Source organism: Gossypium hirsutum, chromosome D13 (genome assembly GCF_007990345.1).
Source record: "Gossypium hirsutum isolate 1008001.06 chromosome D13, Gossypium_hirsutum_v2.1, whole genome shotgun sequence".
NCBI classification, from domain to species: domain Eukaryota; kingdom Viridiplantae; phylum Streptophyta; class Magnoliopsida; order Malvales; family Malvaceae; genus Gossypium; species Gossypium hirsutum.
In genome coordinates this window covers 3,962,960-3,990,410 of record NC_053449.1, presented here as the reverse complement: position 1 = coordinate 3,990,410, position 27,451 = coordinate 3,962,960, and the positions used below count along the sequence as shown (strand labels likewise).

The following is a 27,451-nucleotide window of genomic DNA, read 5'->3' as shown; positions in this document are numbered from 1 at the left end:
TCTAACTGCTTTGCTGATACTTTAGCAAAATGTGGAGTCCAATGTCTTCATGGCGTGTATATGATTGGGTTGTGATGTTCTTGCTTCTGTATGATGTTCAGGGAGTTGACTGGATTTGCTGCTGCCATTCCAGTTTTTTGGCTAGTTTGAATTGATTTCTCTTTGGTGGACTATTTTGTTGCTGATTATGTTATTCACAGGACTGTAGGGCCTGCTCCAGTGGTGGCGATGTTTACTGTAATACCTTTTTAACCTCTAACAATATCAACAACAAAAAAAAAGCATATAATCTTGTTGCCAAAACATGAAATCCCCAAACCATATATATCGTATGGTTGCAAAATACAGTATCATCCACATTTTATTATATATTACTATATTGGAGACCAACAGCCTAGAATTTTAAGCATCATAATGTAGTGCATGAAACAACAACTGAATCCCATGTTGTAGCTTGAGTGTAAGACGTTGTGCAGGTGCGTGAACATAGGTAGGGGAGACGGTGACAGTGTAGCGTTGTAGAATCATGGAAAGTGCAGTTTTCGCTTCAGTGATTGCAAAGCTCATGCCAACGCAAGATCGAGGTCCCAATCCAAAAGGCATAAATGCAGCTGCATTGTACTTAGTAGCTTTCGCTATCCCTTCAGCAAACCTCTCGGGTTTGAAAAGATTAACATCATCTCCCATAAGTAAGGGTCATGGTGAAGTGCTATGATTCGCATGTCGACCTCTGAATGAGTAGGCAGGACAAGTTTTCCTAATTGGACTTCTCTTCCTACTTCTCTTATCACGCCACTTATAGGAGGATAGAGCCGTAAAGTTTCATTGATAATCATGGTAATCTGTTGGAGAAAAAAAACAATCCAAAAGGCTGTTGGTTTTTTAACTTAGCAACAAGGTTCAAAAGAACAAAACAAATGTTTAAGTGTTTGAAAGCTTAAAACAGAAGCAAAACAAGCTGAAAAAATGAATGAACAAAGTGTTTTTTTCATTACCCGAATAAGAACATAGTTGCTTACATAAATAGATCAAAATACATAGAAAGAAAACAAAGCTTGCTTGTGCAAGTAACTAAAGGTTTACATCAACAAAATGACAACCTAAAATTGACTACTAAATCGGCTAAGCACACATTTAACCTTAGCTGATCAAAGCAAATAATAATTACACCATAGTTTAACAAAAAAGTCAACTGAATAAACAAAGCTACTGTCAAATTACACCATGGACTTTAGCATGCTTCTGCTGAGTTCCTGGTTCCATGCATGCAACGTGAGTTTTGCATGGTTTCTTGCATGTTGCAGCTGCAGTTGCCACCTTTGAACAAAGGCAATATAAATGGTCAGTGTTAGTTTTCAAGCTATTGAATTTGTATAGTTTGCTTACCGTCTTTAATTTGGCCATCCCTTCAGAATCTGGGTTTTGATTACCAAAGACCTCAATCACCTCTGCTCTTGCTTTGTCTTGCCAATCGGTGTGTATTGCTAAAAGCAGAGCTGCCCATGCAAGCAAGGAATTGACTATTTCTTGCCCAGCAAAATAAAAAGTTTTACACTCATCTACCATATCTTGAATCGAAAGCCTGTTTTTCTGGTCCGCCTCATGATAAGCATTTACAAGTAATCCCAGAAAATCACGACCGAAGTTATCAGCTTCTCCGTTCACTACTCTCTCTTCCCTTTTTTTAACAATCCTCATCACTGAATCATGTATCATTTTGGCAATTCTTTCTGATTCAATTTCATCAGCAGATTTCCAAAACTTGCTGAAAAGGACAACCAGATTAAATCAACCCATTGTAAGCTGAAGTATGTTGATTAACAAAGTAAAGATTTGATGAAGTTACCTGATGATGGGAATCTTTGCTTTAAAAATATTTCTGCCTGCAATTACTGACAACTTCATCAACATGTCAAAAATCTTCTCCCCTTCCAAGTAACTGCTACCAAAGGCGGTTCTAGATATCACTTCTGAAGTCAATAATCTGAACTCTTGGAACACTTCTATCTCTTTGCCCTCCTTACTTTTCCATTTCTCAAGCATGGTTTCAACGCTAGCAACTACTGCTGGAGTCATATTCTGCAAAAAATGATCAAGTTTGTAAATGTCCAACTACAATAATTAGATTAGAAGGTAGAGATGATTTACTTTTAAGCTCTCCCCATGAAAGGCATAATTGGCCAGTTTCCTTTGCCTTGCCCATTTCTCACGTTCGGTTGAAGCAAGCCCATCGCCTATTAGCTTGTCGAAGAAATATGAAGTCTTTGGCTTTCGAAAAGCTTTGTCACTGTTTTTAAGGACCTCTTTGACCAGTTCTGGGTCTGTAATTAGCAGTTGACCTCGAATTCCATTCCAACTAAGATAAGTCTTCCCTGGAAGAAAATGATTTCTCTTCATGGAAACTGGAGATTAATCAGAAAATACTACCCAAAAAAAAGATATTCTCACCGTATTTGTTGATCCAGGAGTAAACATGAGGCATGACTCTGGGAAATATATCGTGCGTCAAGGTCATAGGTTTGGTAGGTGCTTCCATGAGCATTTGGGCAGCTTCTTTGTTGTTTCCATGGATAAATTCATAAGGAGATCCTCTTATTCCTTGCGAATTCATGATGAACTGTACCCGTTGAGGTATCCACCAATACTTGTAGAAAACATTGAGCAAAGCAACGAAAAGGTAAAGGCATAAAGAATGTTGAAGCAATGGTCAGCATGCAGCAACCAAGACTGTCGAGGGCACTACATGCAGAAGCTGCAAGTTCATGAAGCCAGCAAGCTGTGTTTTCACTTATTTTGTATTTTAAGTTAATGCAATGTAACTTAGTTGTATTTCAACTATGTTAGGTTTATATTTGATGTAAAACTGGTGGTGATTGAGCTGATTAATCAGCTTTGTTGATTTGTACAAGTTAATTAGCTCAAGTTACTAAGTTTGTTAGTGGTAGTAGGTGAAGTTTAGGTTAACCTACTGTTTTGTCAAGTTGTAAGCTTGTTTATGTATTGGCTTTAAGCCATATTCAGTTTTTTGAATGAATTCAACAAGTTTTCATCCATATGCTCTCCATTTTTAGTTTTGCTTCAAAATCTATTTGAGTTTTCTACTTTGTTTCTGCTGCAAGTCACGAGACTTGCTCGACAAGCATTCTGTTGAAGCTTGCTGCTGTAGCACTTAGATCCAACAATTGGTATCTAGAGCCATATTCTTAGAGGACCTGTTGTAGTTCAGTATCAAAACCATGGCATCATCAGGTTTTTCACCAGCTTCACCACCTGTCTTCAATGGAGAGGGCTTCAACATTTGGGCAGTTAAGATGAGGACTTACCTGCAGGCATTCGACCTATGGGAAGTTGTTAACTCAGATGCTGAGCCAGCACCTCTTCGAGCTAATCCAACAGTTGCTCAAATAAGGCAACACACTGATGAAAGAACAAAAAGGCACAAGGCCATGTCATGCATACAGAATTGTGTGACAGATGTGATCTTTATGAGGATCATGGCCTGTGAAACACCAAAAGAGGCTTGGGACAAGCTGAAAGAAGAATTTCAAGGGACTGAGAGAACAAGGCAACAACAGCTGCTCAACTTGAGAAGAGATTTCGAAAATCTCAAAATGAAAGAGGCAGAAACAGTTAAGCAGTACTCAGATCGGATTATGGCTGTTGTAAACAGCATAAGGCTCCTAGAAGAGCAATTCAGTGAAGCTAGAATAGTTGAGAAAGTCATGTCCACTCTACCAGAGAGGTATGAAGCTAAAATTTCATCCCTCAAAGACTCAAGGGACTTGACAACTACCTCCTTAACTGAGCTAATCAATGCCTTGTATGCACAAGAGCAAAGAAGAGCCAGCAGACAAGAGGAGCACCAGGAAGGGGCTTTTCAAGCCAAAGAAGCCTCGAGCATCAAAACTCACAAAGGCAAAAAGTTCTAGAAAAACAGGCCTAAGCCTGATGCTGCTAGGAGCAGTGACCAACTCTGCAGACATTGTAAAAGAGCTGGTCATCCAGAAGATAGATGCTGGTTTAGACCAGATGCAGTATGCCAACACTGCAAGAAAAAAAGGCCATGTTGAAAAAGTTTGCAAGAATAGAAGCAAACCAAGACAGAATCAATTTCAGCAACAAAAGGTAGAAGCTCGAGTAACTGAAGAAAGCAGTGATAAAGAAGAACATGTTTTTGCTGTGTCATGTGCAGCAAATCAGAAGAAGGGTTCAAAGGGCTGGCTTCTAGACAGTGGGTGCACAAACCACATGTCACCAGATGCAACTATCTTCAAAACCCTGGACAGAACCTGCAAAACCAAGGTAAAAATTGGAAATGGTCAGTTGATTAATGCTGAAGGAAGAGGAGATGTGCTGATTCATACCTCTACAGGTGGCAAAATCATTTCAAATGTACTTTTGGTACCTGAAATCGATAGGAACCTTCTCAGTATAACTCAACTACTTGAGAAAGGTTACTCAGTTGTGTTCAAGGAGAAAGAATGTCAAATTTTTTATCCAAGTGGATCAAACCTCATAACAGTCACCATGACTGATAAATGTTTTGAAGTAGACTGGCCAAATGACTTACATTCAGCCTGCATAGCCTCCACTGATGACTCTAGACTCTGGCATTAGAGGCTTGGACATACAAACTACAAATCCATAGCTTGCATGGTCAATGAAGGTCTGGCAGAAAATTTCATCGATTCAGTGAAGAATGATGAGCTTTGTGAGATATGTCAGCAAGGAAAATTGGCAAGATTGCCATTTCCAACAAGCACAACATGGAGAGCATCAAAGAAGCTCCAGCTTGTGCATACAGATGTGTGTGGACCAATGAAGACTGAGTCTCTCAAAGGAAGCAGGTACTTTATTCTATTTATTGATGACTTTACAAGATACTGCTGGATTTATTTTCTAAAACAGAAATCAGAAGTTCCATCTGTGTTCCTGAAGTATAAAGCTGTTGTTGAAACTGAGTCTGGTTGCAAACTTAGAGCAATGAGGTCAGATAATGGAATTGAGTACACCTCAGCTCAGTTCCAAGCCTACTGTGAAGAAGCAGGTATCAAACACCAGTTGACTAATGTGTATACACCCCAACAGAATGGGGTCAGTGAAAGGAAAAATAGAAGCTTGATAAACATGGCAAGATGTCTTCTGTTTGAGAAGAATTTACCCAAAACTCTGTGGGCTGAAGCTGTTAACACAGCAGTTTATCTCCAAAACAGGCTCCCAACCAAGGCTCTGGCTGAGAAGACTCCATTTGAAGTCTGGTTTGGGTTTAAGCCATCACTAGCTCATCTCAGAACCTTTGGTTGTCTGTGTTACACTCAAGTTCCAGCTGAGAAGAGAAGCAAGCTAGATAAAAGAGCTCAAGCAGGGATCCTGATCGGCTATAGCTTGGTTAAAAAGGGCTACAGAATTCTAGAACCTGCTACAAACAAGATATTGGTTAGCAGGGATGTTGTTTTCAATGAAAAAGGACATTGGAATTGGGAGAAGGCTAAACCAGAGGCAGTGGCTGAAGATCTGGCATTGGACCAAGTTGAAAATGATGAAAACACACCTGAAATGGATGTAGATGATGTTCCAATCAGAGGCACTCGATCACTGGCTGATGTTTATGAAAGAGCACAAGTGGCTACTGTTGAACCAAGTTGCTTTGAAGAAGCAGAAAGCCAGGAGGACTGGAAGCAAGCAATGATTGAAGAAATCAGGATGATTGAAAAGAATCAGACCTAGAGTCTGGTTGATAGACCAACAAACAGGAAGATTATTGGTGTCAAATGGGTTTATCGAGTCAAGAACAATGCTGATGGTAGCCTAAATAAGTTAAAGGCTAGATTGGTTGTGAAAGGCTTCAGTCAAAGGTATGGATCAGACTACCTAGAAACCTTTGCACCAGTGGCCAGGCTAGACACCATCAGACTGCTAGTTGCCTTAGCAGCATAAAAACAGTGGTTGATACACGAACTTGATGTAAAATCAGCATTTCGGAATGGATTCCTTGAAGAGGAGATTTATGTGGAGCAACCTCAAGGTTTCAAGGTGTCTGGCAAGGAAGAAATGGTGTACAAACTCAATAAAGCCTTGTATGGCTTGAAATAGGCTCCAAGGGCCTGGTATAGCAGAATTGATGGATATCTGACCAGTTTGGGATTCGAGAAAAGTCTAAGTGAGCCAACTCTCTATGTTAAATTGACTAGTACTGAAATTCAGCTCATTGTGTCAATATATGTCGATGACTTACTGGTGACAGGAGGAGATCGAGAGATGCTAAGCAGCTTTAAAGCTAAAATGCAACAGCACTTTGAGATGTCTGACTTGGGATTGATGTCTTACTTCTTAGGCATGGAAGTAACTCAAGCTGAAAATGGAATTTGGCTTAGTCAAAAGACCTTTGCTATGAAGGTTCTCGACAAATTCTCAATGGAGAATTGCAAAGCAACCAGCACACCAATTGCTGTTGGAGAAAAATTCTCGAGCCAAGATAAGCATGAAAAGGTCTGTGAAACAACCTATCGAAGTCTAGTTGGATGTTTGTTGTATTTGACTGCTACCAGACCTGATATAATGTATCCTGTGAGTCTACTCTCAAGGTTCTTGCATTGCTCAAATGAAAGTCACTTTAGAGCTGCAAAAAGAGTTCTAAGATACATCAAGGGAACTTTGTCCTATGGAATGCAATTTACCAAGGCTGAGAACTTAAAGTTAGTTGGCTATTGTGATAGTGATTGGGCAGGTTCTTTGGATGATATGAAGAGCACAACAGGTTATGCATTCAACCTAGGCTCTGGTATGATTTGCTGGAGTTCAAAGAAACAGGCAGTAGTAGCACAATCTACTGCAGAGGCTGAATATATAGCTACTGCTGCAGCAGTTAATCAAGCCATATGGCTTAGAAAAATCTTAGCTGATCTTAACCATGAGCAAAAGGAAGCAACAGAGATAATGTGTGACAACCTATCTGCTGTTGCAATTGCAAAGAACCCTGTCTTTCATGGAAGGACCAAGCATTTCAACATCAAACTTCATGCAGTTCGAGAAATGGAGCAAGCTCATGTTATCAAATTAGTTCATTGTAGTTCTGAAGAGCAAACTGCTGACATTTTGATAAAGACACTCAGTGTTTTCAAGTTTCAACACCTAAGAACTAAGATGGGAGTTTGCAACATGCTAACCAAGGAGGAGTGTTGAAGCAATGGTCAGCATGCAGCAACCAAGACTGTCGAGGGCACTACATGCAGAAGCTGCAAGTTCATCAAGCCAGCAAGCTGTGTTTTCACTTATTTTGTATTTTTAAGTTAATGCAATGTAACTTAGTTGTATTTCAACTATGTTAGGTTTATATTTGATGTAAAACTGATGGTGATTGAGCTGATTAATCAGCTTTGTTGATTTGTACAAGTTAATTAGCTCAAGTTACTAAGTTTGTTAGTGGTAGTAGGTGAAGTTTAGGTTAACCTACTGTTTTGTCAAGTTGTAAGCTTGTTTATGTATTGGCTTTAAGCCATATTCAGTTTTTTGAATGAATTCAACAAGTTTTCATCCATATGCTCTCCATTTTTAGTTTTGCTTCAAAATCTATTTGAGTTTTCTGCTTTGTTTCTGCTGCAAGTCACGAGACTTGCTCGACAAGCATTCTGTTGAAGCTTGCTGCTGTAGCACTTAGATCCAACAAAGAAGCTGTAAACAGGATTAGAAGATTTCCCATGGTCTCTATTTTCTTATCTTCACCGATCAGATTTTGCATCTGTCACTACACCAAAACAGGCTTTTAGCGGCGCATTTAGCGGCGTTTTGACATAAAACGCCGCTAAAGATCAATCATTAGCGGCGTTTTAATGAAAACGCCGCTTAAAATAAGCATTATTGGCGTTTGCCAGAAAGCGTTGCAAAAAAACCTAAGCCCAACGATGCCGTTTTACGAGCTTTCGGGTATTTAGCGGCGTTTTTAAGAAAGCGCCGCAAACAAATTAAGCACAACGACGCCGTTTTCTGAGCTTTTGGGGATTTAGCGGCGATTTTAGGAACGCGCCGCTAAAGGTCAGGGCTTTAGCGGCGTTTTTGAGAAAGCGCCGCAAAAAAACATATGCCCAACGATGCCGTTTTGTGGGCTTTCGGGGATTTTGTGGCGTTTTTAGAAAAGCGTCGCTAAAGGTCAGGACTTTAGCGGCGTTTTTTAGGAAGTGCCGCAAAAAAACATATGCCCAACGATGCCGTTTTGTGAGCTTTCGGGGAATTTGTGGTGTTTTCGAGAAAGCGCCGCAAAAAAACATATGCCCAACGATACCGTTTTCGTAAGCTTTCGGGGATTTTGCGGCGTTTTTGAGAAAGCGCCGCAAAGAAACATATGCCCAACGATACCGTTTTTGTGAGCTTCCGGGGATTTTACGGCGTTTTTAGGAAAACGCCGCTAAAGTTCATACCTTTAACGGCGTTTTTGAGAAAGCGCCGCAAAAAAACATATGCCCAACGATGCTGTTTTGTGGGCTTTTGGGCCAAAAATCTGGGGGCTTTAGCGGCGTTTTTGAAAAACCCCCACTAAAAATATTTTATCTTAATTGGTTTATTCATATTAAATAAAATTCAATTATTTTCTAATTGAATATTTAAAATCTTCAGAAAAAAATAATGACACGTAGAAATAATTTGAAATAAAACACATGGAAAAATTAAAATACTATTATTTAAAATAATTGTAAAAGAGATAATAATAAATTTGTTTAGGGTTTTTGGTTTAGGGTATATGATTTATTTAAGATTTAAGGCCAGTTTAGGAGTTTATATTTTAAGGTTTAGGGAGTATGGGTTTAAGGATTATGGATTAGGGGTTGGGATTTAAGGTTTAGGGGTTAAAGGGTTAGGGGTTTAGGGGTTAAACGTGCTAGGGGTTAAAAGTTAGAGATTCAGGGGTCGAGTTAGGGTTTTGGGTTTAGATTAATTTTTTTAATTTATATTTTAAATATGATCTTATATAATTGTAAAAGAGATAATAATAAATTTGTTTAGGGTTTTCAGTTTAGGTATATGATTAATTTAATATTTAAGGCCGGTTTAGGAGTTCATATTTTAAGGTTTAGGGAGTATGGATTTAGGGATTATAGGAATTATGGTTTAATTAAGGGTTGGCTGGGATTTAAGGTTTAGGGGTTAGATGTTAGTGGTTAAGAGTTAGGGATTTAGGGTTTAGGGTTTCAAGGGTCGGGTTAAGGTTTTGAGTTTAGATTAATTTTTTATTTATATTTTAAATATGTTCTTATGTAATTGTAAAAGATGTATAATTTAGGGTTTAAATTATGCCTTGAGAGAGATATATATAATAGATAGAGTACTTAAATATTTATATCCCTTCAATGGTTAATTTAGGCGGGTTTAATAAGATTAAGGTTTAATTGAGATTTGAAATTTTATACAATTAATTAATGCTTTTATATTTTAAAAAAATTTGAATCTAAACCATTTGATATATTTAAATATTAGCTTAAATAGAATTAATAAATAAGTTAATTTTATTAATTAATAAATAAATAAAAAAAATAAAAATGAAATAAAACCCCTAAAACTGTTAATTTTATCTAATTTATTATAAATATTACTTAAAGGAAACTAATAAATAAGTTAAAAAAATAATATATAACATTTGATAATTTAGGAGAGGACCAAATTAACCAATATAATTAAATTAAAATAAAAAAAACACTAAAATTTATAATTTTATCTAAAATTTATAAATATTAGTTAAAACACTAAAATTTATAATTTTTACTACTACCAAAACTATGGAATACCTAAACGGTGTCGTTTCAATAGAAAATTTGATTTCATAGTGGCGTTTCCATTAAAAACGCCGCAATAAACGAGACATTAGCGGCGTTTGGAATAAAAACGACGCAAAAATTCTTAATTTTATAGACAAAACGGCGTAGCTTTAGGCTGCGATTTTAATGGCTTTAGCGGCGCTAGGGAAAAAACGCCACTAAAGGTGCGCATTAGCGGCGCGTTGATAAAAACGCCGCAAGGTTGGGCTGTTGTTTAAACAAAACGACATCGTTTTTTCTGGGCATTAGTGGCGCTACTGTAAAAACGCCGTAAATTTTCAATTATTTCTGCTTCCAAATTTCCCCATACCCGAAAACCTTGGTTCTATTCCCCTCTCTATTTTCCCCAAAATTCCCCCAAATCAAGAACCTTAGCCTGCTGCCTTCGACGACCCGGACCTTCCCCAAATCTGCTGCATTGTCGTAGACAGTCCCTTCTGAAGGTGCTCGTCTATCGTCGCACTCATGGACAGTCGCAAGCCTCTACCGTCACACTCCTCTGCCGTCGGAGAAATCGGTAAGATTATTCTATTCTTCTATTTTTCTTATGTTTTTCCCTCTGCCCTTAGTTTTTGTTTCTTTCTGGTTTCTTTTAATTGCAAGACAAATAGATGTCAGGTTTTATGCAGACTAAAATGTTTCATTTGAGATGCTCTTTTTTTTCTTTTTTCTTTTTTTTTGTCGGTGAGGTTTCAATTTTTAATGTTTTGCTGAAGCGAGCTTTTGATTCTAAGATCTTTTGCTTTTTGATTAGATCTTCTTTTTGCATTTCAACTGAAGCCATTGATGAATTTGGTTTTGCTCTGATTCGGTTCACAACACTTTCAAACACTGACGATCTTACTTGTTTCTAACTAAAACCATGGCATTTATATTTATGTTGTACGATAATGAATGGATGTCACACGGTGCCTTTTTTCTTCTTCTTCTTCTTTCCTTCTCAGTTCTAAATTGATGGCTTTTTAATTTCTCAACCTTGGAAACTTTTTTTTTACCCCCTCACATGATGCTCTGTTTGGTAGCTGAGAAAATGTAGTATAAAAGAGAAGAGCACCTTGATTTCTGACAGCTGTCTATTAATTTGATTTGGTCAAAGTAAATTCTAGTAAAAATATTAAACTTTCTTCTTAGGATTCTTGGTGACTATTAATAGTTTGGTGCATATCTACCAAAACATTATTCCATCATGCAATGTTAAAGAAATGCTACCTAACCTGATGATCCTCATTCTTAATTTTTGCTATTTCTCAGTGAATTACTAAGATTTGCATTATATTTGGGAGGATTTATTTGAACTCTTGAGTGTTTTCGTTACCAAAAAAATGCTACCTAACCTGAGGATTTATTTGCTCATCATCCATGATAAGCAAAGAGATTTGCTTGTTTAAATCTGCAAAAAAACAGATCATCTTCTACCTCAACAGCCACTTCCATGTCTTCTTAATTGGCTAAAACGAGAGCTTGGGAAGAGAGTTGGTGAGCCTGAAAACCCAGAAAGCAAATTCTTTACTTTTTCCAAGTATGGAAAAACCTCTCTTCCTTCATGGGGTTATATAAACAGAGAAAAGCAAAAGAAATGAGTGAGTTTTTCAATTCTTTTTTTTTTTTTAACTGTAAAGGCATATTGGGGAAGCGCATCTATGCATGTGAGGGCGGTAGGGTCTGAGTGGCAGTTAGCCAATCTGGCAATGGCCAAGTCCCATTGCCCCACAATAGGCATGTTGTGTTATGATGTTATCCGGTAGGAGCGAAGAGACTAAATAGAAATATTTACAGATGAGGTGGCGTTTGGCATTTGTCATTGTTGAGCAAGAATTCACAAATAGCAGAATCTTCTTTGTTGTTGAGCTCTTTTGTAGGGCATAGATTGAATTACTTTTTGGGATTGAGAGTTGTTTCATGTGTCAGAGCCACTTAGAAATGAGGCTCTTATCTTATTCACAGAGGTCGGTGACATTGATTTATTCTTTCATTATTTTGTTTTGTAACTAAGGTGTTTTTCCTCACTAGCATTGCAAAATATGTGTCATTTTATGAGTAATTAAAACACGACACTAATGTAGACATGATTATATGTACGTAATTATGAAAGGTTTAAAACGAGTTTAACATTTTTTTAATGTGATATTTATAATTTTTTATTTGATGAACATTTTAATGTTTGAAAGTAGGTTGTTTAATTTTTAGTGTTTAATTTGATGAAAATTTATAATTAATTAAAAAGTAATTAATTTTCTTTAAATTTGTAATATATTACTTACATTACTTATTAATATTTTTATATTTTTTTAATATATATTTAAAATTTATATATTTTTTCAAAACTTATAAATTATATCATAACTTACATAACTCAAATTTATCAATCATATCATAACTTATATATACACTTACATAATACATAACTTAAATAAAATTTTTATTTATTCTTACATAATACATAACTTAAATAATAACCTACATAAATAATAACCTACATAACTTACATAGAAACTTATATAGAAACTTGCATAACTTACATAATAACATAAAAACTTAGATAATACACAGCCTACATAACTTACATAATACACCACTTACATAAATAACTTGCATAATACACCACTTACATAAATAACTTGCATAATACATAGCCTACGTAACTTGCTTAACTTACATAATACACCACTTACGTAACTTAAATAACTTACATAATACTTAACTTTAATAATACACAACTTACATAACTTAATTACATTATACACAACATACACATATCATAATATAAATATTGGTCTTATTATATATTTCAACTATTTTATATGTGCTATTATTGTTGTAATTGTATACTAAGTTTTCAACTATTTTATTTGTTTTGCAGATAAAATGCCTAGAAGAAAAGTGCGAGAGCTAAGCATTCTTCAAGGGACTCCAAACTCGGCGGAAACAAACAGCACTGAACAACAGACTGCTATTGGATCTTCGAATGCTTCGATTACACCTGAGGAACCTACAGAAGTTGAAAGTAATTTAACATTTAATTTACATGCGTGTTGACTTATTGTTTATTTATTTTTAAAATTCTTATATTACAATATAACATTTTTCAGCTGAAAATGGTGGGACGCGGAGAGTTCGAGGACGTACGCTACTGAGGGATTTATACGAGCTAGATCCAGTCGAGCGTGTCAAAGTATCCAGTAATAGCTTTGGTCAGCCTGTTGGATCAGAAGCTCGCCTTTTAGCAGGATACTTGGGCATTCTAGCACGGAATGCAAATATGTTGCCAATTAACTTCAAGTCATGGCATAAAATGCCTGAGAGTAACAAGAACCAAGCTCTCGATAATATTAAGGTAACAAAACGTTAATGTCATTTATAATACTTGGGTTTAAGTTTTATTTATATTTATTTTCTTAACTTCTGTTTTTTGTAGGCGAGATTTGCTCTAGATGTCTCCGATGCTTATGTAAAGAAGGCATTGGGAAAAAGATAGAGAGACCATAAGAGCACTTTAAAGAAAAACTATTCTAATACAAAAACAACACTCGACGAGAAATTATAAAAATGTCCCATCGGGAACGTTGAGGTACCAGTGGGAAGAGATCGTTAGGTTTTGGACTTCGAAGAAAGGAGAGATATGTGTTACTACAAAAATCTTGTAATTATTTTGGTTTATTGTATTTACTATTGACGTACTAATAATTTCATAACGTAGGATCGTGAACGAGTTGAAAAAAGTAGTAGGCAGAAACAAAAATTCACTCACACAGCTGGGTCGAAAAGTTTTGCTTCTGTAGCTCAGGCCGAGATATTTTGAATTTTTTAATACTGTCAGATATTTATTACTTTCTATCAAATAATTTTTTTACTACTGTATTGTAGGAACTGTCGTCCGGTCAAAAAGTTGGACGCCTTCAACTTTTTGACATTACACATAGAAAGAAAGATGGATCTCCTATGACTCCTGAAGATGCAGAAATTATGGTATGTTTGCTTAATACAATTTGACTTGTTTTAATTATTTATAATGTTTATTTTCTAATGGTTTATTTCATTTCTTGTAATGCAAATATTGTTAAGTTATGTTGCATTTGTTTTTTTAATATATATCGCGTTCCTAACTACGTGATTTATTTTTTAGGAAAAACTAAAGGATAAAAAGGCAGAGTATGAAGCGATTGTTTCCAGTGATAGTTTTGTTCATATTGACGACATTGATAACCGGATTATCACTGAAGTTTTGGGTCCTGAAAGGTATGGTCGAGTTCGATTTCAAGGATCTTTTGTTAACCCATCCCAATATTTTGGATCAAGCTCGCAACAATACATGCCTTCGAGGAGTCAGGCTCAAGCTGAAGTTCAAATGTTAAGAGATCAGATGGCTCAAATCCAAGCGATAACAGTTGAGCAAATTACACAACTTAAAGCGGAGGCAGCATCGAGAGAAGCTGAGGTTCAACGAAAGTATGAAGAACTCCAGCTGCAGCTTAAAGTAGATGCGGCTGCGAGAGAAGCAAAGGCTGCAGTGAGGGAAGAAGAGCAGCATAGAAAGTACGATGAACTCCAGCAGCAGCTTCAGAATATGATGAAGATGTTTCAACAACCGCAACAGCCGCCGTCTTAGACTATTGTGTAAATATACTTCAATTTTGACTTTTAATTATCATTTTAACTTTTAACATTTTTGTAAGAATAATACGAATTTTATTTTATTTATTGATATTTATTATATGTTATTTGTTTAATCTTAAATATTATATAGATTTATTGTTTTCGGTTGGTTTAAATTTGGTTTTTTCTGATTTGTTTTTACAGGAGGGCTGAAAATATAAAAAAAATTATACAAATCTGCTAAAATTAGTGGCGTTTTTGAAAATAGCGCCGCTAAAGATCATGACCTTTAGCGGCGTTTGTGAAAAAAGCGCCGCTAAAGAACATGACATTTAGTGACGTTTGTGGAAAAAGCGCCGCTAAAGAACATGATCTGTAGCAGCGTTTGTGGAAAATGCGTTGCTAAAGAACATGATCTTTAGCGGCATTTGTGGAAAAAGCGCAGCTAAAGACCCTGACCTTTAGCGGCATTTTTTTCGTATCGCCACTAAAGAACATGACAAACGCCGCAAATGTTAGCGGCGTCGTCACTAGCGGCATTTTTTGCGGCGCTTGTGAAAGCATCGCAATTACTTTTAGTGGCGCTAAAAAGCGCCGCTAAAGGCCTAAAAAATGCCGCTAAAAACCTGTTCTGGTGTAGTGTGTTATGGTAATCTGGGTTTTGAAAGGTGACAGTCAACACATTTCAATACACAAAAATGGGAAGCGTGCAGGATTTGACTTCAAGTTATTATTCAACACCTCCTATTAGGGCCCTCAATGAACAAGATTTTTTTTTATAAACAAAAATTAAAATAACCCCTTCTCTTTACTAAGATATGATTTGATTCAGGTCGTGTTAATCACGGCGTTGTTAGAAATTTATCTTGTTCTAGGCCTTGTTCTAGGTCTTGTTTATATATGAGATTATGAGTCATGTACTATGTACCTTTGTCTTTTATTTTTTGAGTCATGGACCATGAGATACCTTTTATCTCATAATTTAATAAAGTACTGTAAAAATAATAGAGTGTCGATAGTAAGTCAGATGATTTCTTCTTATCTTCAGAAGAAGGAAGACTAAGATTTCTCTATATAAGGAGAAAGAATTTTGAGTTGTGATCATCGAAAATCTTTCAATAAAAATATTAAATGTGTTTTATTAAATATGTCTTAATAAAATTCTTTTATTCTCTTTCCTCTTAATTCAAGATCTTTAAAAAAAATCTCTCGTAAATTTAAAAGAATGCTCTGTGTTTGCCATATAATAAATTCTACACAACAGAAATTAAACTTAGACTAGGAATACTAATTGTAATTAAATTTGAAAAAGTATTCAAATTTAATAATTTAATAACTAAAAAGTAGTGCCTATTTTGTGGCCAAAGAGGAAGGCTTTGTTCTAGGCATAGCATATAAAACGATAACTAAATTTTATAGGTGATATGGTAATGTCTAGAATTTGTGCTTACCATGTTCATCTATTTCTCACTTTTCCAATCAAACAAATGCATGCAAAGACTTTGCTAGCATTTGGGCAAAGCAAAACCCAAAAGGTACTTTCCTTTCGGCCAACAAAACCAAGCCCTCGTTTTCGTATTAAGTAGACCTAGATCATCACTACGCCATTCAAAGTGTGGACTAAATTGCAAAGTGTCGCAAAGGCGGAAGGACCATGTGCGAAATAGCCCATTCATCGCAAGAACACGCGGATCCCATCTGTGAGGGTCGGCTCTCGGGTCGGTTCTCGGGTCGACTCCCTCAAAATAGCACCGTTTTGGGCATTTGAGGGAGGAATGAAACGGCACCGTTTCATTTGGGCTATTTAAGCCAATTTTTTTTAATCCTCATTTCAGCCCTCCTAGAAAAAAAATAGAAATTTGCTCTCCCTTTCTCTGAAATTTCCCTAAAGTCCAGCCATTGACCATCAGCGACTGTGCCGCCGTCCACGGTGGCCGAAAATGCCAAAATCTACTCCTTTTTTTCCTCTTCCTGAGTATAACCCAGATTTTAGGGTTAAGACGACCCAGAAAAATCCCTTGAAATTCAAAAAAGAAGAAAAAAGAAAAAAAGATGATAAAACTAAGGGACCTTTCGATTCCCTAATCACCGCCGGTGGGGTTTTCGGTGAGCCCACTGACTCAGCCACCCTCAAGACCGGAGAAGCCTCCGACCGCGGCGTTAAAGGTAACATATTTCACCCTTTATTTACTTATTCAATATTATTTATTTGTTTATTTATTTTGAATAAAAATAAATAAATAAAGCACCTTGATTTCTTTGAATCTGTTTCAAACTTCTTTTTGTATTTAGAATCAATGTCTGTGTGTAAAAATTACAAACTGGTAGTGGTGGCTTTTATAGCCAGTTTACAATATTTTTTTGCTACAATTTGCTATTGTTCTTGCTTTCGTTTCTGCTATTGCTCTTTTTTGCTTGTTTGCATGCATTGACGGAGGGGAGCAGGTGGCTCCTTGCTTCTTTGGTGAAACGACGGCAGCAATGTGTCAGGCCTCGAGATGAGGCGCGGGCGGCGTGATTGAGGGTGGCAGCAGATGGGTGCGGCGCACATGGGGTGTTGGGCTATTTGGGCTATTAGGGTTTTTAATTTTTTTTGGGCTTTGTAATTTGGGACTGATAGACTGTTAATTTTTGGGATTTTTATTTATTTTTTTGTGTTTGTTTTCTTGGCTTGGTTTGGGCCCGGGCAAAATAGGCCCATTACATGTACTATATTACAAAATTAAAAAAGAATTAGATTCAAGTTTTTTAAATGGAATCTAAATTTTGGCTCAGACTTTCTTGCATTTTGGAGCTTGGGCTGTGTATTATTCTGTATTACTTTTTGCATTTTAATTTGTAAATTTTGTACGGCAATTGTGGTGCCCATTGGGTTGAAATAAGAAATGGCTTTGCTTAATTGGAGGGTTCAATGGGGATTAGCTAGAAAGTGACTTGGCTCTCTGTCTTGAGGGAGTTTCTGGTGTATCATTTCAGGTTTTTTCGCGGATGGGATGGCGAAAGCTAGTGTGCTTTAGTGGAAATGGGTAGTTTTTCATGGAGAACGGACTTTTGCCCTGCAACTCAGAAAGATGGAGCCTTGATATAAGTAGCTCTTCCTGAAGAGAATATGTCAAAAAGATACATAGGCAAAGGAACAATGTTTCTGGTCTAATGAGCTTCGAGCCTTCCATGAAAGCTAAACAAGCAATGTAATGGCCGGCTCCAGGAGTGAGTGTTTCAAGCAGAAATTCTGGAAGAAGGGAACCAAGTGGAATAAAAACTTCACTACTGCAGTAGTAATGGAAGAAAGACACCTAATTATAGGATCCACCAGCTGAGGCATTGTTTGGAGCTCCTCGACTTGACATCTTCACTATTTCTCAAATGCTGGATGGGTCATTTACCAAGCTGTGTGATGAGATCCCATAATGTCTCCGTTGTGAATGTGTATAGAGAATCTAACTGCTTTGCTGATACTTTAGCAAAATGTGGAGTCCAATGTCTTCATGGCGTGTATATGACTGGGTTGTGATGTTCTTGCTTCTGTATGATGTTCAGGGAGTTGACTGGATTTGCTGCTGCCATTCCAGTTTTTTGGCTAGTTTGAATTGATTTCTCTTTGGTTGACTATTTTGTTGCTGATTATGTTATTCACAGGATTGTAGGGCCTGCTCCAGTGGTGGCGATGTTTGCTGTAATACCTTTTTAACCTCTAACAATATCAACAACAAAAAAAAAAGCATATAATCTTGTTGCCAAAACATGAAATCCCCAAACCATTTATCATCGTATGGTTGCAAAATACAGTATCATCCACATTTTATTATATATTACTATATTGGAGACCAACAGCCTAGAATTTTAAGCATCATAATGTAGTGAATGAAACAACAACTGAATCCCATGTTGTGGCTTGAGTGTAAGACGTTGTGCAGGTGCGTGAACATAGGTAGGGGAGACGGTGACAGTGTAGCGTTGCAGAATCATGGAAAGTGCAGTTTTCGCTTCAGTGATTGCAAAGCTCATGCCAACGCAAGATCGAGGTCCCAATCCAAAAGGCATAAATGCAGCTGCATTGTACTTAGTAGCTTTCGCTATCCCTTCAGCAAACCTCTCGGGTTTGAAAAGATTAACATCATCTCCCCATAAGTCAGGGTCATGGTGAAGTGCTATGATTCGCATGTCGACCTCTGAATGAGTAGGCAGGACAAGTTTTCCTAATTGGACTTCTCTTCCTACTTCTCTTATCACGCCACTTATAGGAGGATAGAGCCGTAAAGTTTCATTGATAATCATGGTAATCTGTTGGAGAAAAAAAACAATCCAAAAGGCAATATAAATGGTCAGTGTTAGTTTTCAAGCTATTGAATTTGTATTGTTTGCTTACCGTCTTTAATTTGGCCATCCCTTCAGAATCTGGGTTTTGATTACCAAAGACCTCAATCACCTCTGCTCTTGCTTTGTCTTGCCAATCGGTGTGTATTGCTAAAAGCAGAGTTGCCCATGCAAGCAAGGAATTGACTGTTTCTTGCCCAGCAAAATAAAAAGTTTTACACTCATCTACCATATCTTGAATCGAAAGCCTGTTTTTCTGGTCCGCCTCATGATAAGCATTTACAAGTAATCCCAGAAAATCACGACCGAAGTTATCAGCTTCTCCGTTCACTACTCTCTCTTCCCTTTTTTTAACAATCCTCATCACTGAATCATGTATCATTTTGGCAATTCTTTCTGATTCAATTTCATCAGCAGATTTCCAAAACTTGCTGAAAAGGACAACCAGATTAAATCAACCCATTGTAAGCTGAAGTATGTTGATTAACAAAGTAAAGATTTGATGAAGTTACCTGATGATGGGAATCTTTGCTTTAAAAATATTTCTGCCTGCAATTACTGACAACTTCATCAACATGTCAAAAATCTTCTCCCCTTCCAAGTAACTGCTACCAAAGGCGGTTCTGGATATCACTTCTGAAGTCAATAATCTGAACTCTTGGAACACTTCTATCTCTTTGCCCTCCTTACTTTTCCATTTCTCAAGCATGGTTTCAACGCTAGCAACTACTGCTGGAGTCATATTCTGCAAAAAATGATCAAGTTTGTAAATGTCCCACTACAATAATTAGATTAGAAGGTAGAGATGATTTACTTTTAAGCTCTCCCCATGAAAGGCATAATTGGCCAGTTTCCTTTGCCTTGCCCATTTCTCACGTTCGGTTGAAGCAAGCCCATCGCCTAGTAGCTTGTCGAAGAAATATGAAGCCTTTGGCTTTCGAAAAGCTTTGTCACTGTTTTTAAGGACCTCTTTGACCAGTTCTGGCTCTGTAATTAGCAGTTGACCTCGAATTCCATTCCAACTAAGATAAATCTTCCCTGAAAGATAATGATTTCTCTTCATGGAAAGTGGAGGTTAATCAGAAAATACTACCCAAAAAAGAAAAAAAAAAGATATTCTCACCGTATTTGTTGATCCAGGAGTAAACATGAGGCATGACTCTGGGAAATATATCGTGCGTCAAGGTCATAGGTTTGGTAGATGCTTCCATGAGCATTTGGGCAGCTTCTTTGTTGTTTCCATGGATAAATTCATAAGGAGATCCTCTTATTCCTTGCGAATTCATGATGAACTGTACTCGTTGAGGTATACACCAATAATTGTAGAAAACATTGAGCAAAGCAACGAAAAGGTAGAGGCATAAAGAAGCTGTAAACAGGATTAGAAGATTTCCCATGGTCTCCATTTTCTTATCTTCACCGATCAGATTTTGCATCTGTTATGGTAATCTGGGTTTTGAAAGGTGACAGTCAACACATTTCAATACACATAAATGGGAAGCGTGCAGGATTTGACTTCAAGTTATTATTCAATACCTCCTACTAGGGCCCTCAATGAACAAGATTTTTTTTTATAAACAAAAATTAAAATAACCCCTTCTCTTTACTAAGATATGATTTGATTCAGGTCGTGTTAATCACGGCGTTGTTAGAAATTTATCTTGTTCTAGGCCTTGTTCTAGGTCTTGTTTATATATGAGATTATGAGTCATGTACTATGTACCTTTGTCTTTTATTTTTTGAGTCATGGACTATGAGATACCTTTTATCTCATAATTTAATAAAGTACTGTAAAAATAATAGAGTGTCAATAGTAAGTCAGATGATTTCTTCTTATCTTCATAAGAAGGAAGACTAAGATTTCTCTATATAAGGAGAAAGAATTTTGAGTTGTGATCATCGAAAATCTTTCAATAAAAATATTAAGTGTGTTTTATTAAACGTGTCTTAATAAAATTCTTTTATTCTCTTTCCTCTTATTCAGGATCCTTAAAAAAATTTCTTGTAAATTTAAAAATATACTCTGTGTTTGTCATATAATAGATTCTGCACAACAGAAATTAAACTTAGACCAGGAATACTAATTGTAATTAAATTTGAGAAAGTATTCAAATTTAATAATTTAATAACTAAAAAGTAGTGCCTATTTTGTGGCCAAAGAGGAAGGCTTTGTTCTAGGCATAGCATATAAAACGATAACTAAATTTTATAGGTGATATGGTAATGTCTAGAATTTGTGCTTACCATGTTCATCTATTTCTCACTTTTCCAATCAAACAAATGCATGCAAAGACTTAGCTAGCATTTGAGCAAAGCAAAACCCAAAAGGTACTTTCCTTTCGGCCAACAAAACCTAGCCCTCGTTTTCGTATTAAGTAGACCTACATAATGGCTTACGCCATTCATCAAACTTAGGCTTTTTTTTATTAAAAATACCCCAAACTTTTAATTATTTATAAAAATAACTTATTTTGAAACTCATTTTAAACGGTAAATGTCGGTGACTTATTGTCATTGGTAGTTTTTAAAAAATATATATTTTGGGTGACATCATTATTATTGGTGACATCGGACTGAAGAATAATTATATAAAACGTTCAAACACCTGATGAAGTAATTATCATTTTTAAACTAGATAAAAAAATAGGAGTAACGCCATTCCTGTTAGACACCAATTAAATGTCTATTTACATATTAGGCATACCCCATTTTAAAATTAAATTTAAATAACCCTTAAAAATATAAGAATAAAAAAATCTTTTTAAAAATTTATTATCCTTTTAAAATTAATAAAATATAAAAATTTCTTATTTAAATTATCCAAATATATCCCTTAAGAATTTTCCTCATATAATTTTTTGAGTTTATTATTTTTTTAAAAAGAATAAAATTTGAAAATGATTTATTTTTGTTATTTTTATATTTTTAAGGACTATTTAAATTAATTACTAGTAATTAATTTTTATTAATTATAAATATTTTTGTCTTGAACATAATAATTAATAAACTAGTAATTAATTTTACTTTTACATAAGGTAAAATAACTTATTTAATTCTCTAACTTTATAAAAAAATCATTTTAGCTCTTCATTTAATTTTTCACTTCTTTTAACTTTTAAACTTGCACTACTTGTTAAATCTCCCAAAAATGGATGAAAGAATTGACATTTGTTAACTTTGTTGACTATTGATTGTTACATTAACGTTCAATTAATTTTTTAAATATAAAAAATTTTAAAAAAATAATTTAAAAAATTAGAAAAGAAAAAGTATAAAAATTAAAAATATATTTTAAAATTTTTAACAAATTGACATATATATGAATTTTCACATAGATGTCACGTCAACAAAATTAACAAAATTTTAACTTTTTCAGCTGTCATGGCAACCATTTTAAAGATTAACTCCATATTTTGAAATGACTATTTTGCGTAAGAGAGAGTTGGTATCAATGGCATATTTCCAAATCCATTTGGGAAGAATAGCTTGATTTCATAAGATAAATAATAGGGCAAAATTATGTAAATATGTTGAAAAAGTATCAATGAAGAAACTAGTTTTTTTTTTTTTTGAAAATTTTCCTATTTAAGCTATTTTTGAAGAGAAAAAGAAAAAATATGTCTTATAAGGCGTGTTTTCATTGATCTAGTAAGGAAAATGCGTCCTGTAGAATGCATATTCTTTTATTTCATAAAAACGCGATGCGTTTTCACTTTACTAATTTATTTTCTTACGGTTTGAAATTAGAAGCTTGTAAATTTATCTTTTTCCCATATTTGAGATAGACATTATTATTATTTTAAGGTATGTTTGAATTTACGATGGTGTTGTGACTTTGGGTGACCTACGAATTTCATCTGGCATGTGAGCATGGAGCCATCACCCGAAAAACTGGATCGCGTTGCAACTCAAGGTCCAACGGTGATTATACGGTCTCTGATTGAAATGAAACTTAGAATCTAATTTTACAAAAGGTTATGCTATCAAGGTCCCAAGATATCATAACATTTGCTCTCTTAACTTTACCATTTCAACTAAAGTATTATTTAATTTTCAAGTCAATTTTAATTAAATATATTACATAATTATTTTCACCGACCTTACTTTATCTGTTAGAATTGTGTGACCCAATCTAAGAGATTGCTTGCAAGTCAAGTTAAACAAAAATATATTTTCTTTCTAGAAGATTTAGTATTTATTAGTATAATATATTTAGCATTTATTAGTATAGTTTATTTGACTTACTAATTTAGCCTATAAATAGGCTCCTTTACAATCTTAGAATTTTGAGACACCCATTAGATTAGAACTTATAACACATTCAGAGAATTTTGTGTTTACGTTTGAGGGTTCTTTGTTTTTCGGGTTTTCGGGATTTAGTTTTTATCTCCATCTTTTGTACTCTTCATTCTTTTGCCATTATAGTAAAATTATCTTTGCCCGTGGTTTTTTATCCTCTTTTGAGGGGTTTTTCCACGTTAAATTTGTGTGTTCATCTTCTCAATTTCTTCTACTATTTTTACTTGTTCGTTGCTTAATCGGGACGATCCTAACAAGTGGTATCAGAGCTAGTTTAACTTTCATAGATCAGCCCGGTCAGAGATGACAGCAACAAGGTTTGAAATTGAGAAGTTCGATGGTGAGACAAATTTCAATCTGTGGCAAGTTCGGATGATGGCAATTCTAGTTCAAAATGGCTTGAAAAAGGTTGTTACAGGGAAAAAGCCTGAGAGTCTAAATCAAACAGAATGGGAAGAGCTTGATGAAAAGGCCTTGTCTGCAATCCAGTTGTGCCTCGCGAATACAGTATTGCAGGAGGTATTGATGGAGAAGACCTCATCCGCCTTGTGGAAAAGGTTAGAAACTCTTTATGCGACTAAGTCTCTGGCTAACCGTTTAGTGTTGAAACAACGTCTATTTACATTTCGCATGAACGAAGGTGAGCTTCTTAAAGATCACATCAGTCAATTCATTACTCTTTTAAATGATTTAAAGAACGTTGAGGTTCATATTGACGATGAAGATCAAGCTATGCTATTATTGTGCTCTTTACCCTCTTCATACAAGTCTTTCAGGGAGACCCTGATTTATGGCAGAGACAAACTGTCGTTCGAAGATGTGAAGGGTCATTTGTTGAGTAGAGACAAACTCGACAATGAGTTTGATTTGAATAGCAAAGCAGATAGACAAGCTTCCGTTTTGGTAGCATCAAAGAAACGAGACAAAAGGTGTCGCTATTGCAAAAAGTTAGGTCACGTCAAAGCAGATTGTTATAAACTGCGAAATAAAAGAGCTGCTGAGAGTAACGAGGAAGATGTAGCTGGTGCTAATTTGGTCGATGAAGGCGGTGATGATTTCTTGTTAGTGTCAACGAGCGATAACTCCAAGCTTACGTCTGAGTGGATCCTAGATTCAGGATGTTCTTTCCACATGTGTCCCAATAGAGAATGGTTCTCCACATACAGTTCAGTTGAAGGTGGAGTTGTGCACATGGGAAACGATTCATCTAGTAAAATAATCGGTATTGGTACTGTTAAAATTAGGATACACGATGGGACGATTAGGACACTCTCAGATGTCAGGTATGTACCTGATTTACGAAAGAATCTCATCTCCTTGAGTATTTTAGACTTGAAAGGATGCAGAATCAACATCGAGTCGAGCGACATTAAAGTATCTCGTGGAGCTTTCGTTTTGTTAAAAGGTAAAAGAACCGGCAGTCTTTATATTCTGGAAGGTTCTACAGTGACCGGTGAAATCGAACGTCCCTCGTCCGTTACGGAGTCAAAGTCAACTCATTTGAAGCGGAGGCAACTTGGTCATAGGAGGGAAAAAGGTATGACCGTTTCGTTGAAGAGAGGTTCTCTTTTGGATGCAGGTTTTGAAAAGTTAGGGCACTGTATTCGTGAAAATCAGACCCGGGTTAGTTTTGATTTGGCAGTGCACAAGTTGAAGGCTAGAAGTCTTCCAGCTTCTAAGCATAGATTCGACTCAGTTAATTCCCTGCATAGTTCAAGATAGGCCCGTGGCGAGTTTTGGCAAAGATGGCATTGAAAGAATTCGTGTCAAGGTGGAGATTGTTAGAATTGTGTGACCCAAATTCTAAGAGATTGCTTGCAAGTCAAGTTAAACAAAAATATTTTTTCTTTCTAGAAGATTTAGTATTTATTAGTATAATATATTTAGCATTTATTAGTATAGTTTATTTGACTTACTAATTTAGCCTATAAATAGGCTCCTTTACAATCTTAGAATTTTGAGACACCCATTAGATTAGAACTCATAACACATTCAGAGAATTTTGTGTTTACGTTTGAGGGTTCTTTGTTTTTTCGGGTTTTCGGGGTTTAGTTTTTATCTCCATCTTTTGTACTCTTCATTCTTTTGCCATTATAGTAAAATTATCTTTGCCCGTGGTTTTTTATCCTCTTTTGAGGGGTTTTTCCACGTTAAATTTGTGTGTTCATCTTCTCAATTTCTTCTACTATTTTTACTTGTTCGTTGCTTAATCGGGACGATCCTAACATTATCACTTTGTCCAAATAAAATTTATGATAATATTTTTCGTTTAAATTTTAATTGGTAACCAAATAAAAGCTTAAGTAACTTGCATCTAAAAAAATTCCCTTAAATATGAAATTTCAGTATAAAATATTAAAAGTTCATACAATACTAGTTAAAATAGATAAAAATGGTTGAAACCTATCAAAATTTTAATTGAAACAAAATTTAAATCATTTAATATTGATTTAAGATCGAATTATACATACCTAAGTAATCCCAAAATAATAAAATTTTAAAAAAAATGTAAACTAAAATTCAACGTTGTTCTTATGTTTTCTTTTTCATCAATGAGTTCCACGAAATTGACGACTAAGTTTATAAAGCTTGAATTTAGATTTACACACAGATAAATTTGTTGGAGATTGACCTGTATAAATGAATAAGTAAAATAGAGAAGAATGATCACACAAATATTTTACGAGAAAAACTCTTCCGAAGATGATAAAAACCTCGAACAAATGAGGCTTTGGCTTTTCACTAAATGAGTAAACAAATGAAAGTAAAATATGGAGAGAATAATCTTAAATGTACTAAACGTACATTACCCTGACCCCAAAAACAAAGCCCTCACTCCGAAACAAAATTCTATCCATAGTTACCACGAAAATTCTCACCAAAACTAATCTACAGCTACATCTTACCGCCCTCAAGAAAAGCCCTTACTGATTGACGTGTCAAAACAGGGATACAATGTCCCCTTTAAATAGACTTAGATTAAAGTTCTAATCATACTAAAATATTCCTAAAATAATTAGAGTCCAGCTAGAAGAAGCAACCCCGATTGAAGTCTATAACGCAGTTACCAAATAGGAGAGCATGTCGTGACGTGCCGACTCTCCTCGTCACGACGTCAATGCCAGATTTGTCTGGGCTTTACATCGTGTTGTCTCGACAAGCCCTACCTGCTCGTCATGACGCCAGGCCTATTTTGGTCCTTCTTCTACTGATTGTTGCTTGTTGTCTTAAATGTTTGTAAACTTTTCGATAAATGCGAGTCGCACCCTATAAAATTAAATTTGATTAATGATGGGTTTGCTGTAACCGAGTTAAAGGTACGCACACGTTTATTATATATAAATACAACTGATATATACTTCAATTATTGATATATAGTTGAATCATAGGCGAATCAAGCGATAAAAACTCAATTGTGTACAATTGAGAATTTTTAAGAACATTGATTTTTTTTAGAAAATATTATTAAGAATATTGATAAATAGATGTTTTCATGTACAAATATATTTGGTTGATACTAATCCCAAACCTCAAAAATGTTACACTAATTTTCATGTTTTAACTTATTTTAAAAATATTTTGTAAAGTATTTATGTATAATTTTTAACATGATATATTAGATAAAATAGTGTCACATCAGAAATGAAAGATTGAAGGATGATTTGCTTCAAATAAAAAGAGTAGGGGCAAATTGCATAAAGATATGAAGGTTAAGAGTTAAATTTATTATTATACCTTATACTTAAATTTATTATTATATCTTATACAAAAAAACACCAAAATAAGCATTTGACAACACAATTCTAATGGACGGACTATTTTTTTCCAATCTATAGGAACCATTTTACTCATTTTTCCGATGGAGAGACCAAAATGCAATCCAAAGTATAGTACAAGGACGATTGTTACATTCCAACCAAATGAACCAAATTTAATCTTACATCCTAATGAAATAAATCGAATAATAGAATACTATAACATATTCAATAATGTGCTAAATAATCTTATTACTAAAGATAAATTTTTGGGGGTATATAACCACAAGTATTCTCAACTATTTTACGACCTGAATATAATATTGTTGAGACCGAGATAATATATTAAGATAAAGATAACCTTATATTATATTAATTCTCATTAAATTAAAATAATCTTGAAAATTTCTCATTCAATCAATTTCATCCGTCAATCCAGTTGAATTTTTTTTTATTGAATGACTTTTGGCTTTTAGGTGGGAATTAAAGAAGTTAGGTGAATCCCAACATTCTTTACCTCATAGTTTAAGTACTTTTTGATTATATTCGACCCCCCCCCAAAGTATATAACTTTGTTATTAGACAAATACCAATATATTTAATAATCTATTTTCTTTTTTGAAATATTTTAATTTTGACTCTCATTGGATTTTAGTATTTACTTTCTTTTACTTTAATTTC

At 35.2% G+C, this 27,451-nt stretch overlaps 4 protein-coding genes across 5 annotated transcripts; 2 read left to right on the top strand and 2 right to left on the bottom strand.

Annotated features, from left to right (window-relative positions):
* Positions 1 to 332: 332 nt before the first annotated feature.
* LOC121225630 (cytochrome P450 CYP749A22) lies at positions 333 to 2,626 on the bottom strand. Its single transcript, XM_041110019.1, has 5 exons — positions 2,449 to 2,626; positions 2,149 to 2,372; positions 1,847 to 2,079; positions 1,387 to 1,765; positions 333 to 842 (listed from the first exon to the last, which is right to left on the bottom strand). The coding sequence occupies exons 1-5, from the start codon at positions 2,609 to 2,611 to the stop codon at positions 636 to 638; spliced, it is 1,206 nt and encodes a 401-aa protein (XP_040965953.1). The 5' UTR covers positions 2,612 to 2,626; the 3' UTR covers positions 333 to 635.
* Positions 2,627 to 3,494: 868 nt separating this feature from the next.
* On the top strand, positions 3,495 to 4,617 carry LOC121225471 (uncharacterized). The gene is made up of 2 exons (XM_041109787.1): positions 3,495 to 3,742; positions 3,834 to 4,617. Exons 1-2 carry the CDS (start codon positions 3,495 to 3,497, stop codon positions 4,615 to 4,617), a joined length of 1,032 nt encoding a protein of 343 aa, XP_040965721.1.
* A 5,433-nt stretch (positions 4,618 to 10,050) lies between these two features.
* Positions 10,051 to 14,533, top strand: LOC121225631 (uncharacterized). 2 transcript variants are annotated; one of them, XM_041110021.1, is made up of 6 exons: positions 10,051 to 10,323; positions 12,667 to 12,810; positions 12,896 to 13,140; positions 13,222 to 13,446; positions 13,671 to 13,772; positions 13,930 to 14,533. In XM_041110021.1, exons 1-4 carry the CDS (start codon positions 10,272 to 10,274, stop codon positions 13,279 to 13,281), a joined length of 501 nt encoding a protein of 166 aa, XP_040965955.1. In that variant the 5' UTR covers positions 10,051 to 10,271; the 3' UTR covers positions 13,282 to 13,446; positions 13,671 to 13,772; positions 13,930 to 14,533. The 2 variants fall into 2 exon arrangements, with proteins under 2 accessions (XP_040965955.1, XP_040965954.1); XM_041110020.1 differs by lacking the exons at positions 10,051 to 10,323; positions 12,667 to 12,810; positions 12,896 to 13,140; positions 13,222 to 13,446 and having other exon boundaries at positions 13,675 to 13,772.
* A 3,639-nt stretch (positions 14,534 to 18,172) lies between these two features.
* Positions 18,173 to 20,215, bottom strand: LOC121225628 (cytochrome P450 CYP749A22). The gene is made up of 5 exons (XM_041110018.1): positions 19,840 to 20,215; positions 19,531 to 19,754; positions 19,229 to 19,461; positions 18,769 to 19,147; positions 18,173 to 18,683 (listed from the first exon to the last, which is right to left on the bottom strand). Exons 1-5 carry the CDS (start codon positions 20,150 to 20,152, stop codon positions 18,243 to 18,245), a joined length of 1,590 nt encoding a protein of 529 aa, XP_040965952.1. The 5' UTR covers positions 20,153 to 20,215; the 3' UTR covers positions 18,173 to 18,242.
* Between the last annotated feature and the right edge of the window lie 7,236 nt (positions 20,216 to 27,451).

What these genes read in the sequence shown, in the direction of transcription:
- LOC121225630 (XM_041110019.1), bottom strand. Translation starts at nt 2,611, where the DNA reads ATGAATTCGCAAGGAATAAGAGGATCTCCTTATGAATTTATCCATGGA. An exon ending in GCAAAGATTCCCATCATCAG is followed by an intron (nt 1,766 to 1,846) that starts GTAACTTCATCA and finishes TGTCCTTTTCAG; the next exon opens with CAAGTTTTGGAAATCTGCTG. An exon ending in GGATGGCCAAATTAAAGACG is followed by an intron (nt 843 to 1,386) that starts GTAAGCAAACTA and finishes TTTCTCCAACAG; the next exon opens with ATTACCATGATTATCAATGA.
- LOC121225471 (XM_041109787.1), top strand. Translation starts at nt 3,495, where the DNA reads ATGGCCTGTGAAACACCAAAAGAGGCTTGGGACAAGCTGAAAGAAGAA. An exon ending in ATGTCCACTCTACCAGAGAG is followed by an intron (nt 3,743 to 3,833) that starts GTATGAAGCTAA and finishes TATGCACAAGAG; the next exon opens with CAAAGAAGAGCCAGCAGACA.
- LOC121225631 (XM_041110020.1), top strand. Translation starts at nt 13,746, where the DNA reads ATGACTCCTGAAGATGCAGAAATTATG. An exon ending in CTGAAGATGCAGAAATTATG is followed by an intron (nt 13,773 to 13,929) that starts GTATGTTTGCTT and finishes TTTATTTTTTAG; the next exon opens with GAAAAACTAAAGGATAAAAA.
- LOC121225628 (XM_041110018.1), bottom strand. Translation starts at nt 20,152, where the DNA reads ATGCAAAATCTGATCGGTGAAGATAAGAAAATGGAGACCATGGGAAAT. An exon ending in CTCCTGGATCAACAAATACG is followed by an intron (nt 19,755 to 19,839) that starts GTGAGAATATCT and finishes ATTATCTTTCAG; the next exon opens with GGAAGATTTATCTTAGTTGG. An exon ending in TTCATGGGGAGAGCTTAAAA is followed by an intron (nt 19,462 to 19,530) that starts GTAAATCATCTC and finishes CATTTTTTGCAG; the next exon opens with AATATGACTCCAGCAGTAGT.